Source organism: Juglans microcarpa x Juglans regia, chromosome 4S (genome assembly GCF_004785595.1).
Source record: "Juglans microcarpa x Juglans regia isolate MS1-56 chromosome 4S, Jm3101_v1.0, whole genome shotgun sequence".
Classification (NCBI taxonomy): Eukaryota; Viridiplantae; Streptophyta; class Magnoliopsida; order Fagales; family Juglandaceae; genus Juglans; species Juglans microcarpa x Juglans regia.
This window is the reverse complement of record NC_054601.1, coordinates 9173032-9191720: the sequence shown is the minus strand read 5'-3', so window position 1 is coordinate 9191720 and position 18689 is coordinate 9173032. Positions and strand designations below refer to the sequence as shown.

The window sequence follows — 18689 nt, the reverse complement described above, 5'->3', positions numbered from 1 at the left end:
GAATATTAATCAATATTTAATAAAGAATAAGAGTAAATTAGGATTTCACTTTATTCAAGACACTGAAAATGTTCTTATTGATCACATGAGTTAATTATTATGTCCATGTTTCCAACTAGAAAACATTTCTTCATCTTCAATTCTCGATAACTTATTTTAGTCTTAAAGCCTACGCAACAATGGCCGAATGAAGTCAAATTTGTTTCAATCTCGATGTCACGTTGGGTTGCACCAAACCAATTAAGTCACATCCAACAAGAAAAAATTGAAAAGAAACTGATTTAATAAGCATTGAGAATAGCTAGAATTATAATTAAAACCATCTTATTATTCATGTGTTCGATCAGAATAATAAAAAAAAATTTTTGGAGCTAATGAGATGATGAAATCAACTGTGTCTATATTCTACTGTATAAAAAGGTTTGATAAGATAAATATGAGTTTTATTATATATTAGTCACTATTCACCCTCATACCCGACAATTTTTTTTTTTTATAAGATGTGGAGTGTGAGATAATTAATAGCGACTGATGAGAATAATTATTATACTCTAAAATATCCTATAGATATTTAATCCATTAAAATTAGTATAGTTGTCATCTAGCATCGACTTTCTTTCCCATTTTTATTGTTGGATTTTTATTTTTAAAGTTTTTATTGACTAGAGTAGGAGATAAATAGATATTTCAAATAGCCCTCGTAATATTTATTAAACAGTAAATTGTAACCTGGGATATTCACATATATTGTAATATATCTATGGCTTTATTTGTGTACACAGTTAGTTTAGGTATTCTAAGATATTCTCATATATTTCATTTTTAAATATCACTTAAATACTAAATATTTTTTAATTTCAAATCTTTAACTTTTTTATCTAATCAATACCTAAAAATTACAACTTTTCCACACTTCTAAATAAAATACAAAAAGTAATACAATTTTTTCAAGTTTTAAAACAAAAATAATATTAAAATAATACTTTAACTTTTTCTCCATCATTTTCCAAAACTCAATGCAACATCTTTAACTCAAATAATTTCAATACTATTTACAAACTATTTCATTACCATTCATAAATATTTTGAAATATTTTTAGTAGGGGTGAAAGTTGGTCGGTCCAGACCGGAGAGGTCGGTCTTGGTCCCTGAAATAGATGATCGAGACTTTTCGGTCCGATGTCGGTCCAGGGGTTTCCCACCCCGGACCGGACCGAACCGACCGAAATTAAAAAGTATATATATATTATTTATATAATAATTATATAATTAATTATGTAATTTTCATCTAACCTATCACTATTAAAAATATAAAATTTTAAATATGTTATTAACAAATTAATATTCTATCAATTAACTAATGTATAATATCAATTAACTAATTATATAGTAATTATATAAGTTAAGAATGTAATTTTTATCTAATTTATTATCATTGACTATATAAAATAAATTTTTATTGAGTTAGTTACATAATACACATTAATAATTTACTTAATTTTAATTTAATATTTTAAATAAGTTTTATTAATTTATTTAAAAGAATAAAAAATAAAAAATTAATTAGGTCAGATAGAACGAACCGGACTGAACCGATAACTATTAGTCTGGGAAAAATGATGAACAGAAAATTTTTGATCCATCACCTTGCCGGATAGGACCGGACCAATTTACACCCCTAATTTTAAATATCCAAATGAACCCTAAATGTTGAGTTCTGTTTTCCTTCTACATTTTAGCTCAAGATAGTTTAGCCTTAAATTAGATCCACATCTCTCCCAAAATAATAAGGTCTAACTGTACATGCTGGATGGTCGAGTAGCAGGAGGCAAATTTAATGGATTTTATAGCCAAAATTATTGATCTAGCTTTAAAAAAAGGAGAAGTGGATTTAAAGCGAAAAACAAAAGTGAAAAAACCTACAATATTGCCTGTACTTACCAGATTAAAAACAATTAAAGCAAAGATAATGGACAAAACCGTAAAAAGCCCAAGCCAACGGCTCAAGCTAAGAAGCGGATGACCAGTTAGGGTAGGTGAATCGACCGGTGTTTCCCGGTAAATAGCTGACTGAAAATCGTCAAACGTAGCACAATTAAGCAGCCAAGATTAAAAGAAATCAGGCAAACTGTCGTTTCCTTCTCACCAACCCCCCCAACCAACCAAGATCCGACGGCACTCATTCCTTATTCCCCCTGTGCCTGTGACAAAGCACTCCTGAGTTTTATAATTTTATCTTTTTCATCGAATTTCTCAACTTTATATTATGTTATTTCGGTTTAGTAAATCAAATATTCTGTCCCATTTTTGTTAACAACTTTAAGGCTGCATTTAGTTCTTTGAGTTCAGTTTAAATTTAGATTTATTCTAATATTTAAATATTAAACTCTTAAATTATTAAATTTATTTCAATTCAAAATCTCTTTACATGTATGAGATTTATAATCTTTTTCAACTTAACACCTCTTTATACACAGAATCTATAATATTTTTTAATTTCTCATAAATACATATAAATTCATCTTAACATTTAAACACATCTTAGGTGGACCTTATAGAACTCACTTCACCATCTCAACTCATACCATTCATAGAGAACTTAAATCAACTCAATTGAACTCAACATCCAACCACAGCCTAAAAAAAATGTTGATATAATATATTTTGACAATGTACAAGAAGTGCTAAAAACATATAGTGATCTCTAAGCTCCTCGACCGAATTTCTAAAGTTTAAATTGCAAGAGAGATGAATATATGAAATTGGCACTATAGTTTGTGGCGCCCTCAATCCCCCTTATATAAATACACAGGGATCGAGACGCCAGGATGGTGACAACACGGTCACACATCCCAACGAAGTGCCAGTGTGTGTACATGCAATAGTATACAAATAAAATAACGCAGCGGATAGTCAACTAAGTGCCAGAATTTATTTACAATCAAACATCAGTAAAAATTTAAATAGCAGTTATACAGTCATCCATAAAAATATAATACAATAGTTTTCAAATAAACAAACGAGTGATCCCAGATCACTCTTCAGGCGGAGCAGTCTCCTTAGGCTCGCCCTCCTCCTCATCATCTGCATCAAAATCTGCGTTACTACAAAATGGTATCGCAGGTAAGTATAACCCAAATAATCCTCAAGAATAAAATGCATTTAATGCAACCAACATGCATGCATATGATGAAATATGTATTTTACTCAACACATTATTTTTCCCGAAAATAATTATTTCAACACACGCCAAAATCTCATTTTGGTCCAAAATATCCGTAAAACATTTTCCCAGAAAATGATTTACACAAAATCCAACGCACACTATTTTCCCAGAAAATAGCCAATTAATCCGTTATTACCCTATGCACCATGGCCTCCCCTATGGACCATCCGCACGTCCTGGCTTCGTAGCGGTGCTCAGTTCTGCGCCCGGCGCATACATGGCCAAGCACCCACACTACGCAACGAGCGATGCCCAGTTCCGCGCCCAGCGCGTACGTGGCCAGACATCCTCTAGTCCCCGCCAGCAGAAGGACCACGGAGTCGGCACGAATCTCTCGTCCGATCCCATTGTCGCCCGGCGATAATCTAGGGGACGTTACTCAGTATATTCCGCTCCTGAGTAACCAGAGGAGCTCCACCGAGATAATGCCCCATCTCGGCTTGGGGTCGTGATACACACGCACCCAAATTCCATACTCACGTGAAAACTCAGTTTTCATAAACACATGAACATGAATGCAATACACGAAAACCCAGTTTTCCTTTACAAACATGATCATGCGTGCCAAATGCAATGTACATGAACCAACACAATATCCAAACCAACAATTACCAATCCAATCAAATCCAACCAAACAACTCCAATTACCAATCCATCCGACCCCCGTACTCCTCGGACTCAGTCCGGCAAAACCAATCAACAGTTCAAATACAATGAAATGTGTTAGTGCAAAAATACATTAAATTCACAAGAATTCTTTGAAGAAATACTTACAGCGCTATATAGCAATTTCCGATGGATCACGAAGCTGCAAGAAATGACGTCTGAGCAACGTAACAGTGCAAAATACACTGTGGTCGTGGGTCACAAATACCCACTTTCAAACGGGGACAAACGAAGACCCAAAAATGATAGAGTAGGGCCTAAGGAGGTCGGTGAAGCTAGTGGTAGTGAAGGTTGGTCGTGGGTGGCGGCGCAATGGGCGGTAGAAGACCAAAATACCCAAATCGAAAATGTAGATGGTGGAGCTTCACCGGTAATGGATCGGAGGTGGGGTTAGGTCCAATGAGTTGCCAAGAGGTCAAGGATGAATTGGTGTGAAGATGGTGGCCAATGGTGGTGCGACGGCGGCGCAGCGGCCGAAAGAATGTTGCGGCTTGGAGAGGCTCGTGGTGGCTAACGGCGGCGCGAATGGAGCTGGAAACGGAGGGGTAGCGTCGCCGGTGGCTGGGGAAGCTAGGGAGCCGGGCGGTGTCGACCACTGCCGGCGCACGGCGGCAGGCTGGGGAGGAGAAGAACGGACTGAGAGAGAGAGAGGGAGCTGGACGCGCGTGGGAAGAGAAGAACCAGGAAAAGAAAAAGAAAAGAAAGAAGAAAAAGAAAAAGGAAAAGGAAGAAAAAGAAAAGAGGAAAGAGAAAATGCAGAGAAAGAATGAGGTCTAATCCTCACATCTTGAGTCACAAAAATGATCCAACGGAAAAGATTTTAAAACAGCAAGTTAAATAAAATAATTTAAACGTAATGGTAAAGTCAAATTGAAATAATTAAATCTCACAGTAATTAAATAAATATTAAAAGCAATTTAAATGCATAACAATAAATAAATATTAAGAAAGCACATAAAAATAATTTCACCAAATTAAAATCATAGAAATAAACTCATTAAAAATCCAACCAATTTTAAAATACGAGAATAAATTTTTAAATAAATAAAAATAATCATTTAGTAAAAATACACTAAAATGCGGGGTGTTACATAGTTTTATTAAACAATTAATGTCGTTTAAAAAATTTATTGAGGCAACTATATATTGTTTGGAATCCACTTCACTTAAGACTCTTAAAAGATAAAATACCAAATTCAATAAATATATGGTAAAAGAGTAATACTAGATATAGTTCTAGGTTGTATATTTTTTTTGAAAAAATATAGAGTTCTCCATAAAAAAAAATATAATTTTTTCATGTGGATTCTAAATTTATAGAATTTTTTCATGTTAGGTGAAAGCTTTTGAGAGAGAGAGAGAGGGGTTCACTTTGACTTAAATTTTATTACTACCTAATTTTTATAAATTATTTTATAAAAATATTCTTAATTTAAAATAAAGTTGTGTGAAGAATTGTGAAAATGATGCTTATATGTGAATTCTTATATTTTTAAAAAAAATTATTAAAATTTTCATCTAATTTTTTAATTTGTTAATTGACTGATTGAGTGATGAAATAATTAGAAGGTTATAGCAATTCAATGGGAATGAAATTAAACCCTAGCAATTATAGAAATAAAAATTTTATTTTTAAATTGATGTGTAGAACATATTCTATAATATACTTATTTAGTATAATTTAATTTAAAAGATATATTTAAAATCTAAATCTTACCTTTTTTTTTATACAGAGGTGAGAATATCCATTTGGAGATAATATCTTATGCTATTTGATAAAAAAATTTTGATCAAATCTTACTTTAATTACGATGAGAATAAAAAACTTTAATAAAGCCGCCTACAGAGATTCCTCCCTTGATATATGAGAAAAAAATGAAATAAATAAATAAATTGGAATCACGAACCGTACGGTCCGGTAACCGGTCGCATCAGCTGTTGGGTCTATAAATAGCGGGCGTTGTGAGGCTATAAAATTCGTCGAGTTCCGCTTGTTTGGGCGCAGTTCACACACGAATCCATAGTCGAGCTTCAGATCTGCGCCAACCCACAACCTACAGGTACCCTTCTCTCGCTTCTGAAAGGGGCATTTTGGATTTGGGTTTTCTTAGTTTTGCCTGTTAGCGTTTGCAGATCTGCGGAGTATGTTCTTTAGTTTGGTCGTTTGCTGTGTGTAGAGTATGTGTGGGAGAGTTTAGTTTAACGTTGGGTTTGGATACTTTTTTTTTTTTAAAGGATCTCGAAGACACGCAACATTGTAAGACTTTGTGGCAGATCTGATTGTGTAGCTTGACGGTAGTTGAACATGGCTTGTTGATTTTGCTATTTGAGCCTGCGTTTCTCTCATTTTGGGGTGCTTTTTCGTTTTCGGTACTGAGCTTTTGAGTTCTATCAGTCTCTCGTGATTTTACCATGTTTTCAAGATCTGTCAATGGGGTCTCTGTTTCTTTTGGCGTTGGAACATTCCCACAAGAGATGAAGCAGGTCACTATGTAACAGACTGTATTTTGTCAAACTTCTTAAATTCTCGAGGGCTCAGCTTCTTTGTTTAGTTGATAAATTTATTGCTTCAATGAAGTTCTAGAATTACAAGTTATGCTTTATGAAACGGTAGATTTGGTCGTGGATGGTGGTAGTTGAGATCAATATTGTTCCTTGGGGATTTAGATTGATTAAGGAATCTGATACTTGTTTGGTCCTCTTATAATTGATCTTTTTGCGAATGTAAACTTTCTGGAAAGCATGAAGATAACATTGGTTTAGGATTCTCCCTTATTTTATTATCTGTTCGCATGAAGGGTAACGAACTTTTATCAACCATAAAGGATATACCTTTTCTGAATTCTATATCCTTCAATTTTGATTAGACCTCTCTTCAATTACCAAGCGAACATTTTGTATGATAAGTGCTCCTTTTTGCCATATTAAGTTGTTTCAGAGTGTATTTTTATTGATATGTAGCTCAAGAGAATGGAGACCTTCCTATTCACCTCTGAATCCGTCAATGAGGGTCACCCCGACAAGCTGTGCGACCAGATCTCTGATGCGGTGCTCGACGCTTGCCTTGCTCAGGACCCTGACAGCAAGGTTGCCTGTGAGACATGCACCAAGACCAACATGGTCATGGTCTTTGGAGAGATCACTACCAAGGCCAACGTAGACTATGAAAAGATTGTCCGTGATACATGCCGAGCTATTGGATTTGTTTCTGATGATGTCGGTCTCGATGCCGACAACTGCAAGGTCCTGGTCAACATTGAGCAGCAGAGCCCTGATATTGCCCAGGGTGTCCACGGCCACTTCACCAAGCGCCCTGAGGAGATTGGTGCTGGTGACCAGGGACACATGTTCGGTTATGCCACAGATGAGACCCCTGAATATATGCCTCTTAGCCACGTCCTTGCGACCAAGCTCGGAGCTCGCCTCACTGAAGTCAGGAAGAATGGCACCTGCCCCTGGTTGAGACCAGATGGTAAGACCCAAGTGACTGTTGAGTACTACGATGACAATGGTGCCATGGTTCCAGTCCGTGTTCACACTGTTCTCATCTCCACTCAACATGATGAGACTGTCACAAACGATGAGATTGCTGCTGACCTTAAGGAGCATGTTATCAAGCCTGTCATCCCTGAGAAGTACCTCGACGAGAAGACCATCTTCCACCTTAACCCCTCAGGCCGATTTGTCATTGGTGGCCCTCATGGTGATGCAGGTCTCACTGGACGTAAAATCATCATTGACACTTATGGTGGCTGGGGAGCCCATGGTGGTGGTGCTTTTTCTGGAAAGGACCCTACGAAGGTGGACAGGAGTGGTGCCTACATTGTTAGGCAAGCTGCCAAGAGTATTGTCGCCAATGGGCTTGCTCGCAGGTGCCTCGTTCAGGTCTCTTATGCCATTGGTGTGCCCGAGCCTTTGTCAGTCTTTGTTAACACATATGGTACCGGAAAAATTCCTGACAAGGAGATCCTCAAGCTTGTAAAAGAGACCTTCGACTTCAGGCCTGGAATGATAACTATTAACCTGGACCTCAAGAGGGGAGGCAATGGCAGATTTTTGAAGACTGCTGCCTATGGACACTTCGGAAGAGATGATTCAGACTTTACCTGGGAGGTTGTGAAGCCCCTCAAGTGGGAGAAGCCCCAATCTTAGATGCCCCTCAAGTGGGAGAAGCCCCAATCTTAAGATGCATCTATGATTTACCATGTCTATGCTTCTTATTGCATGTTTTATTGGTACTGGATGAATAATTTGCGTGTTTACTTGCTGCTCTAATCCCTTACCTAAGATTCCCATTTCTATTTCTTATTTTTTTTTTTTTGGATTTTGAATTTTATGTAATCGTGTTATAGTGTCGATACAATGAAAAAATGCCTGAGAATTTCGTCCTATTGATGGCACTGTAATTAGTAAGAGCCGGTTGCGATTGCTAGCATATTAAGGGAGCAACAAATTGAATTGTTGTGTTCTCTGGAAACGTCCCCTTTTTCTTTGTGGTATTCAATAACTGAGGATGCCGTCTTCCGGAGGAGAAATGCCCGTCAATGTTGATGTGAGATGAGGTGGATGTAAGGTGGGATGGCTTTATCCGGTTTTAATGTAAGAAATGTTTGATTTTATTTCATTATTATAATTTTTTTAAATTTTTACATAAAATATAATAAACAATTCAATTTTTTTTATTACAAAACAATAATAATATTAAAAAATAATATTTTAATAATATTTTATTTAACTTTTAACATTTATCTTAATTCTTTTCATCTCAACTAATTATCAAAACTACACCTTAGATCTCTGCTTAGAGCATTGGCATTGGTCTAGCCAAATGCGAGTGCATCTCCAAATTTTGCCTAACAATTGTTGAAACGGTCTGTTTTGGATTAGTCAAAACTTCTTAGCTCTACTTTTGAGTTATAGTAATTCCAAACTCTTCTCTAAGTTTGATGTCGCACTGTTCATGTTTATCAGTTAATCTCCAAAAGCAGTTTTTTTTTTTTTGGTGAAATTCCTTCCCCAGCCACAGATCCTAACTCTCTCGTTTCTTAGGATGTGTAGATGTTGAAGTGAGTTGAGTTGAGTTGAGTTGTGATGATAAAATATTGTTAGAATATTATTTTTTAATATTATTATTATTTTGAAATTTGAAAAAGTTGAATTGTTTATTATATTTTATATTGAGATTTGAAAAAATTATAATGATGAATTGAAATGAATTGAGGTGAGTTTGATAACCAAACGCACCCTTAGTTCCCTCACTGTTGGTGTCTTTTTTTCATCTTCATTTCCTCTCTCGTCGAACCCCCTTTCCACATTCGCATAAACCCTGATGCCCCCCTTCTCTCTGTCGCTGAACCATCTTCTTTTCTCCATTCCCTTCTTTTCCTCTCCTTTTCTCTCTTGCCTCGCTGAACACTCCCTCCCTCCTCTTCTCTTTGTTTTTTCTTTTTCCTTCAGTTTCGTTTCATTTTTTCCCCCTTTTTTTTTTTCTCTCGGACGAGGAATACAAGGCTTGGACAGTCTTCAATCATTGCAAGAGGAAATCGAAAGTTATAGCAACTACGAACGTTGGATTTTGGCTGCCCGATTTTTGCCCTAGACTGCCTCTATTAAAGTCTCTTCCCTTGATTTCTATTGTGTTTCACAAGGGTAAAATTTCTTGCATCCATTCTTCGATTTTTTATTTCTGTGGAAGTGTTTGTTTGCTTGAACTGGTCTGAATCTTGAGGTGGTTGGGAAAGCATATGTGATCGTTTTAGGGGTAGCTATGTATTTTGGGGTTTGCTTGATTTCTATGTCATTTCTCAGAACCTCTCTCTTTGCTGGACTGTGTTTTGGCTTGCATAATATGATTATTTTGTTCAGAACCTCCCTCTCAATCATGAATTTGTTTGTATTGTTTAGAATTTGTTTTGTGGGTTGTTTTGTATTATTTTGGGCAGGGCATGTTGGACTTCCAAAGTAGGGTTTGGCGTCTACATGATAGTGGTGTTTTTTCATTGCAAAGCTTGAGTTGGGCAAGTAAATTCACATGAATTAGGTAGTACAAAGGAGTAAATGTTTGTGTGTTTGCATCTTTGAAATAGCTTCTCCAATTGCTATCTTTCACTGTGTTTGCATAGCTACTCCAATTGTTCATGGATTACTGTATGGTCATGGCTGACTCCTTAAAAATTTAAATTTCTTTAAGGATATACACACCATTTGATGATAACCCCTTCTTCACTACTCTTTTACAAAGTGAAGGAGAATGTTGTAATAGCACCCTAACGTACACATAACATTCTAATGTTGTGGTCCAAGAAACCCCCTTGATGGTAAAAAGAGGCTACCCACAAAAAAAAAAAATTTAAAAATGTGCATCTTTCATTGTAGAGGAGGATAACCTCCTCGTCTCTGCTTGTCTCAACAATAATATTGATACTATACGGAATACTGATAAAACATCAACTCAAATGTGGGACATAATTTCATATTTTTATCATGAGTATAAAATTTCAAACACTGTGAACCGTTCTATAATGCTTTTGATGAATCTCTAGTCCTCGATCCAAAAATGTACAAATATGTTTTGTGCATTTTTAGCACAAGTAGAATCATTGAACCCGAGTATGCAACAGAGTAGGACAATGTATGTAGCCTTTTCTTTTAATTATGAAATTTTGTAGGGTTGATTTATGAACTAATAAAATTCTTTCACCTTTTCAGAGTGATAAGGCAAAACTTATGTATAAAGAGATGGAGAATGATAACTTCACAATGGAGTACTGTTGGTGTCTTTTGTTACCGGAGACTTTGTGGAGGAGAACGTGGAGGTTCTTGGTGAGAGACCTCTAGGCAAAAAAATTGAGAAAGAAAAGGAGAGGAAGCGAAGTCCTGGGAATCAACTGGTGCCGAGTTCAACATGGCCTTAGCTTGAATGACAGAGGATAGACACCTATGCATGGTAGAGAGGAGCAGTTATGATGAAGGTAGATCACATTAGTTGTGCAGAACTTCAACTAAAGAAGAAAAAGTTCAAGGTGAAGATAATGAGATTGTATCTTGCTGGCATAAATGCCATGCAACAATAATACTTCCTTAATATTCAAAAGGAAATTTATGAGGCATCGAAGTCCGATTTCGAAGGCATATCTACATCTTCATCCACACCTCACGAAGGTGTGTAACTGGATGGGCTAATTATTTGAACTCTGATTTTAGCGGCTACCCAACCACATGCAGGCTGGAAAAACATGTAGCTGGGTAGCAACCATGAGATATGGTATTGTTGGTTTCTCATGGTTTGTTCTGCTTTTGTGGATGAGATGTAGACAAATTTTTTTTTTTTTTTGGGTCATGGATGATTGGTTTTTGTGTTTGACATAGATGATATTCTACTTGTAAATGGATGAGCAGTTTGTTTGGGCTGGCTCTAATTTTTGTGGACTGCTGGGTTGGATCTTCAATTTCAGATATGTTTCGTATGATTGATGAGTCCCGCTTCTAAGCAGTCGGGCTGCTTTTCTTAATATAACAGCCTTCAACATATCTGTTGCCACATCATAAATTACACCAAACTTACAATACACTCATGCACATGATAAAAACTGAAATCAAAAGCGGAAGAAGCCGAGGCCGAAGCAGAGCACTGCTGTCGGCCACCACAGTTTTCGTCGCATTACATAAATTCACAGACTTTCCTAGGTTGAATCTGGTTTTTCCCCGCATTGAAGTTCATGGGAACTCATATTAAGAAATCAAAATCTTAATTCTAGAGCTGGTAGGTTTGGAATAACAAAAACTATCAACATCGAGGACCAACTTTTGCAAAACAAGTAATAGGAGTGCAGGATGTGCCTCCCTCGACCTAGCTGACTGCTTTCCTTTGCTCCTGGGCTATTACTGAAGGCTGGCATTTTTTTTTCCTCCATACTATTAAGCTCTTCGTTGTTCGGGATGTCAAATTGGTCTTGCCGGGCGATGTAAATCTTCTGCTTATCGTACTCCTTGAATGAGATTTGTCCATTATCAGCCAGAGTATCCAATGCCTTTTGAACTACCGCCTTCTTGAGGTTGAACTTTTGCAAATAATCGGCCACATTTTGTGAATTTAATGGCTTGTTTTGCTGTACAAGAAAGAAGAAAAAAGGACCCAAAATTTAAGATCCAAAAGAAAGTGTGAATATTGATTCAATGCACCTCCATTGAAAAAGAAGCAATCTATTTTCTGAGGAGAAAATTTTGTAAATGATTAAGAGTGAGTATGATAAATGTGATTACAAATTCAACTTTCCTCAGTGGCGCAAGAATGGAAAACATCCCCCTTGATCAGAACAAAGACAACCAGATGAATGATTGAAAAGAAACCACCACCTCATGCGACAGAAAAGAAGAAAACAAAAATGCCAAAATAATCAACGATTTATAGTCATCGAATGGTTGCTGGAGACTATAAGGCAAAACACAACACATAAGGGTAAAATTTTTCTACAGGAAAGAAAGAAAAAACTCATCTTTGTATAGGGTACCACAGTTGTCGTCACCTACCACAGTAGCTGCCCACTCAATGGTGGAAGACGAAGATGGCATAGGAAGCTTTGGGAGTTTTGTGAGTTCCGTCCATCACAAATCTTGGGGTCGAGCTCCGTTGCGGCTCGGTAGGGTGGAGTTCTGGGTTTCGTGAGGGTGAGGAGAAGATTTGGAGGCATAGCGTGGGTGTTCGAGGGGGGTACGAAGGGGTTGAGAAAGAATATGATGTAGTGCATATACAAGATAACAATGGTAGAAAGTCTAGGCGTCACTTAATTATTTGCGGGCTGTTAGTCGAAGAACCTTGGATGGACCGGTGTTAGTATTTCTCATGATTGATTCAGCAAAGTGTTGATGTATGGTCTCATTGCATGTACTATAATAGATGTCTAGATCTCTGTGTGTGGACATCTTTTCTTCTAAATTTTTCATCTTAGACAGATTTCCTTCTAAATGTGTTTGCTATAGATTTTGTGTTTTTATCTTAGACAGATTACTTCAGATTTTCCTCGTGGCTATATTAAGTTCTTGCTAAACTTTCATTAATGGATTGGATAGATTTATATGTTCAAATTATGTTTTTATTTTTCCAGACCAGGCTATATTAGGTTGAGAAAAAAATATTTAGGAAACAATAATTTAGGTAAAAATTAAATGATTAATTAACATGTAGAGTGTAGTTGCAAAATATGAAAAAAATCATATATTAAAAAAATATTATTATTAAAATGTATAATATTTTATTATTATTTTAGTTTTGGGATGGATAGTTCAATGTGGATATCTATAGAAAAATCTTCTTGTAAGCGAGTTCGCGTACCAAACTGCACACCGATACTGACATGTACGGTATCCATTTAAGAAAAATGTGTGAATTGAGACGGAAATGATTTTCTCGAGACAGATGACATTCTTCTTCTCTCAAAATTTTCATTTTTTTTTCTCTCAAAATTTTCATTCTTTTGTTTTTCTTTTCAATAAAAAAAAAAGTCATGTTAGCGTCGGTATGTGGTTTGGTGCGCCAAACCGCTTGTACCTAGCAAGACTCCTCTTGAATAGCTTTGTCTTTAGCCGAAACCTCTAATTTTAGTCAAATTTTGGCAATGACTTTACCTAGACCATTGTCAATGCTCCTACAAGCTTAGTTATTGACACGTCAAACATATTATTAACGAATAAGTTTATTACGTCAGTTATCATTAAAAAAATAATATTTACCGTTCTAGGCTTCGTTTGATTATACAAATCATCTCATCTAATCTAATCATTACAATTTTTTTAAATTCCCACAGAAAATATAATAAACAATTCAACTTTTTCAAATCTTAAAATAAAAATAATATTCTAACAACATTTTATTTAACTTTCAACTTTCTTCTCATCTCATCTGTATAATCAAACGAGATCTTATATTTCGTGTATTCTTTATTTTTTAATAGTAAATCTCACTTCTTCTTTTTTCAAATAGAGTGTGTAAGATTTTTATACTTTAAAATTATATTTAATATTACTCGGTGATGCAGTTTATCAGGCCTGGAAGTGGTCCAGGCCTGTTTCAAGTGTACCGAATGCATATCATTCGTAATCCTTTTAAGCAACCGAAATTAGGATCTAATAACCCAAAAATTACAACACATTGGCACTGGTACCTGCTGTTCCTTATTCATCTCTCTCACTCAGTATCACAGTCAAATTAAGGCTTTCTAAACCCAACCAAAATTGGCCTTTTATCTTTCGTTACTATTTTTCTTCTCTTTTCTTGACATTTCTTGATGAACTCTGGAGAGGCCACTCAGGAAATTACTTGAACTTTTAAGACTTTGTTGGCATTTACTTCATTCATCTAACAGCTCATTAAGCATTTTCTCACGTGCATCGATGGTATGCAACTGAGTGAATTACTTCACCATGCTCCTTTAAATGCAGGTCCAACTCTCTCTTCCATTCTACTCCAGCAAGTTTTTACTGAGCTCCAATTTGAATATTAAGTTGAATTGAGATGAGTTAAATTTTTTATAAATAGTAGTAAGTTAAGATGGTAGAGTAAATTTTATAGGATCCACCTAAAATGAGTTTAGATGTATTTATGAGAAGTTGAAAAAGGTTATAGATCCCACATGTAAAAAAGTATTGAGTTGAAAAATATTGTAAATTCCACGTATAAAGAAGTTTTGAGTTGAAATGAGTTTGGTGATTTGAGAGTTGGATGTTAGACTCAGCTTAAACTTAAATTGAATTGAGTTGATTTTAGTTCAGTCTAAATGCAAACGAGGCCTGAGCGTGCCTTTTTTTTTTTGTAATACCAATCACAGTTCTACAGAGCATGTGAACCATACTTCCCTTTTACTAATTTTATGTTTATTTTTTTATAAAAAAAAAATATGCCCTTTAACACTTATGAGTGCCTCAAGTGAGAGACAGACTTCATATGTCTATCTTCACTTGAGACTTTTAATTGATCGAATGTTTTGAATAACATATTATTTCTAACAGCATTTGGATCTTAATTATATCTCAATAAAAACCACTGCTGCCCTCTATTTCTTATTCAATTTTGAGTTATCTCTCTCTTCGCTTACAACAGGTACTGTGAAAACCTTCTGATTTATTCTTCCGATACATGAGTGTCTTCATTCCTTAACTTCCTATCTTGAGCTCTCTCATCAAGCCGGATACTGACATTTACCAAAAGCTGCCAATGCCAAAGCACATCATCAAAGATAACTCAGTTGAAAACCAGTAAACAATCCCCAGCTCAATGATAAATGCTGCATTAATCAACAATAATGATAACCTCTTATTTGTTCAACTATTTTTTCATACTATTAATTCTAGATTTTCTCAATCTTCATCGGTCCATACGTTGACGTGGCATGTTATTAAATAGAAGTCTATTTAAATAGTGAGTTATTTTATTCTCATGTCAGTAGAGCACACTATCTACCTCACTTAAATGATAAGATTTGGTTTATAAGATTTAAATTAAATTATGAGAATATAATTTTTCTTAAACCATTAACATGTAAAAACATTTAAAATTATAAATTTAAAAGAAATAACAACATTTTCTTTCTTCCGAGAAAGAATTTGTTAGAACATTAGTATTGGATTATGCATCTGCATATGCATCTATATATTTGTATAATATGACCTTAAATTGAGCTGTATTGGATTATGCATATCAAAAAATTTGTATAGTTATAAACAATTTTTCTACAAATTTGAAGATATACTATTCACTTTCCAAATTTTATTTTATTACTTTTTTCTCTCTCCTCCCCCTCTCTCTCTCCACCAATGGATAGAATTTTAGGAAAAAATTTTAGTGTGTGCTAAATAATAGAATTTGTAGCGGTGCTAATGACAAAATATAAAATAATAATAATAATTTTAGGAAATAAATAAATATTAATATTTTATTATTATTTGGCTAAAAAATACATAATCTAATATAAAAGTTTTTATTGATATATAAAATCAATCTCCAAAAAATATAATTTTGCATATGCGAGAAATCAATGCTAGTGGTTTAAGTTGGATATATAATTACTTACATGGGTTGTCAGAAACTATGAGACCGGTTCCATTAAAGTCGCAATTCCAAGGGTGCTTCCCGGAATCCTGGTAGAAGAGATTCATAGCAAATGAAGCATGAGAGACTGCATTGTTTGGATGGAAGCAGCTTCCTCCAAGCTGAATGCTCTGACAGTCCACATTATCTTCCCCGCAGCTGTATTCCACGTTGTGAAGAAGTTTATCATTATTTGTCGACGGCTTTGCAATGCACCACGTGTTCGTCGTCGACCCTTTTTCCGTTCGATCAGAAGACAGTACTGCTTCCTTGTCGTCTACTTTTGCGGGCTACAAAAAATTGGATGTCAAAGAGAGAAATCAGGTCTTGAGGGAAAGAAAACATGATTTTTCTTGAGAAATCATGGGAGACTAATTAAGAAAAGAAATGGCCATTTTTGTTGTTTTGGTTGGCTGTTTGCTCAGATGGCTGGAAGAACTAGAAGTGTTAAGAATTACCTGCAGCTTTTTCCCCTTCAGATGCGATCTTGAAAAAGCTACTTGCAGCCTTTTCTCATTTACATGCGTCCTTGACTCTGCATGGCGAATTACGAAGCTTAGAGGTGCAAAAAAGTTACAATATTCAGCCCCAAAATTAGGATTACAGACAAGATCTGCTATATGTAGCTAAATCATGGACCGTCCCTAAAGTTTAAACCGATAAGAAAATATAGGCTTGATTAGTTAATTACCCAACATATAGAATATTTAATTGAATCGAAGATTAAAGCGTCAGCGTTCAAACTCAAGATAACATCTTTAATACCATGTTAATTCGCCATTACTTCGAAAATGTAGCTTGCTAATGGCACATGTCATCAGTGTTACTATAACGAAATAGAAGCAGAGGAGTGCTGATCATTGATCTTTCATATATATATGCACCTCCTTAATCCATTTGGTTAGGTGATGCAGAAGCATGCATACACTTAGATATGTTGGGTCCATGTTAGAAATACTCAATAATATGCAAAATGCTGAATAAGAGAGGTCTAGGAAGCAATGAAAAGCAAGACACACCAGAGCAAGCAGCGAAAGACAGAAGAAACGCCAAGGCCAGAGAAAGGATTATTGCCAATGTCCCTCTAGCGATCTTCATTTTCATCTGTCACTGTAAAAGCAGACCCTACACAGAGAGAGAGAGACAGAAAGAGGGAGATTAGTGAAGAGGGCATGCACAGTCGAGAGGTAAATATAACTGGTCCCAGAGAATGCTCTACAGATGGTTAAAAATGGAAACTGACAGCACCAGTACTAGCGCTCTGCTGTAAAGAGGATAGTTAAAGACAGAATGAGTTTATAATTACCAGGTTGGATAAGGCAGAGAGCTAGAGACTGTGGACTGGACTAATTGGTTATTTTTAAGAATGTAGGACTGAGAAAGTATTCAATTTTGGGTGTCATGTGCCAGTTTTGATAGTTTGAGGTGCAAAGTATAAATTTTTAGTAGGTGGAGAGTGCGAAGTGTCCTTTTTTTTCCCTAAATTTGGGAAGGTTTCCATCTTCATATTCACGAGGATTGGATCAACTGGGTTATTTGGGGCTTAATTATGGTCTAGTTAGCAAATCTTCTATTGGTCAAGATATGACAGTTAAGAGCCATCCATTACATATGATTAACAATTAGGTCATATGGGGAGTAAATTCAGCCCTTTTTTTGCCTATATCGTTAGGAATTAAATCATAGGAGAGAAATTTATTCCAGGAATATATATATATATATATATATATATATATTAAATCCATAAACTGACGTGATTTCATGAAATCCGTTAGATCTACTTTACAATATGATGTATCACATCAAGACACGCCAGTTTGTAGCTTTACTTTTGTGTAATTACTTTGTGGCTAACGTATTTTCCATATATATATATATATATATATATTTAACCTACATATTGCTTCAAAATTTCTCCTTTCCCTTTCAATTCAAACCAAATTGTAATATATTGACTCTTAAAATGAAGATGAAAAAGGTAGACGTCACGTAGCATGAACCATCAAATACATTGCAAATTATTTCTTAAAATGATAACTTTTAGTAATTTGATAGATGTTTTGGTTTGTGTTTTTGGTTTATACAAATCAAATCAACCAGCTTTATATTTCATGTATGTCTATATATTATTCCCCACATCTGTCTCACATGTCATTCCTGTTTGTCAACTAACACAATCCATTCCAATGTGCCCTTTTACCTACTGGTTTTGGGTTAAACGGGCATGGCTGCCCTTCTGGGTCACACCTCTTTCATGTTGGAGCATTTGAATAGGCATTATTAAGGGTGAAAAAAAAAACTGATGAACCGGTAAATCAGCAGGTTGGGCTCAGTACTGGGTTCGATTTGGTACTGATTTTATTTTTTTCGAAATCGGTCGAAATCGGTCTGGTTTCGATTTTTTTTTTTTAACACCAGACCAGACTGGTTCATATATATATATATATATATATTAATTTTTATATGATTAATTTTTATATATAATATATATAATTATATATAAAATAATTTTATATTATAATATAATTTTAAATTTTAAAATACTATATAAATAACTATATATTATCACTATAATCTATAATACAATTATAATATATATATATTATACTATACTACAACATATTATCACTATATTATTATAAACTATAATATATATATTATATAATATACTGGAAAAACCAAACTGAAACCGGTAAAACCAGAATTATTGGTTTA

At 35.1% G+C, this 18689-nt stretch overlaps 2 protein-coding genes across 3 annotated transcripts; one reads left to right on the top strand and one right to left on the bottom strand.

Moving 5' to 3' along the window:
• Window positions 1–5798: 5798 nt before the first annotated feature.
• LOC121263348 (S-adenosylmethionine synthase 1) lies at window positions 5799–8283 on the top strand. 2 transcript variants are annotated; one of them, XM_041166194.1, is made up of 3 exons: window positions 5799–5952; window positions 6854–8022; window positions 8056–8283. In XM_041166194.1, the coding sequence occupies exons 2-3, from the start codon at window positions 6863–6865 to the stop codon at window positions 8075–8077; spliced, it is 1182 nt and encodes a 393-aa protein (XP_041022128.1). In that variant the 5' UTR covers window positions 5799–5952; window positions 6854–6862; the 3' UTR covers window positions 8078–8283. The 2 variants fall into 2 exon arrangements, with proteins under 2 accessions (XP_041022128.1, XP_041022129.1); XM_041166195.1 differs by having other exon boundaries at window positions 6854–8283.
• Window positions 8284–14793: 6510 nt separating this feature from the next.
• On the bottom strand, window positions 14794–17303 carry LOC121263347 (major pollen allergen Ole e 10-like). The gene is made up of 4 exons (XM_041166193.1): window positions 16994–17303; window positions 16433–16509; window positions 15958–16264; window positions 14794–15095 (listed from the first exon to the last, which is right to left on the bottom strand). Exons 1-4 carry the CDS (start codon window positions 17076–17078, stop codon window positions 15067–15069), a joined length of 498 nt encoding a protein of 165 aa, XP_041022127.1. The 5' UTR covers window positions 17079–17303; the 3' UTR covers window positions 14794–15066.
• Window positions 17304–18689: the final 1386 nt, after the last annotated feature.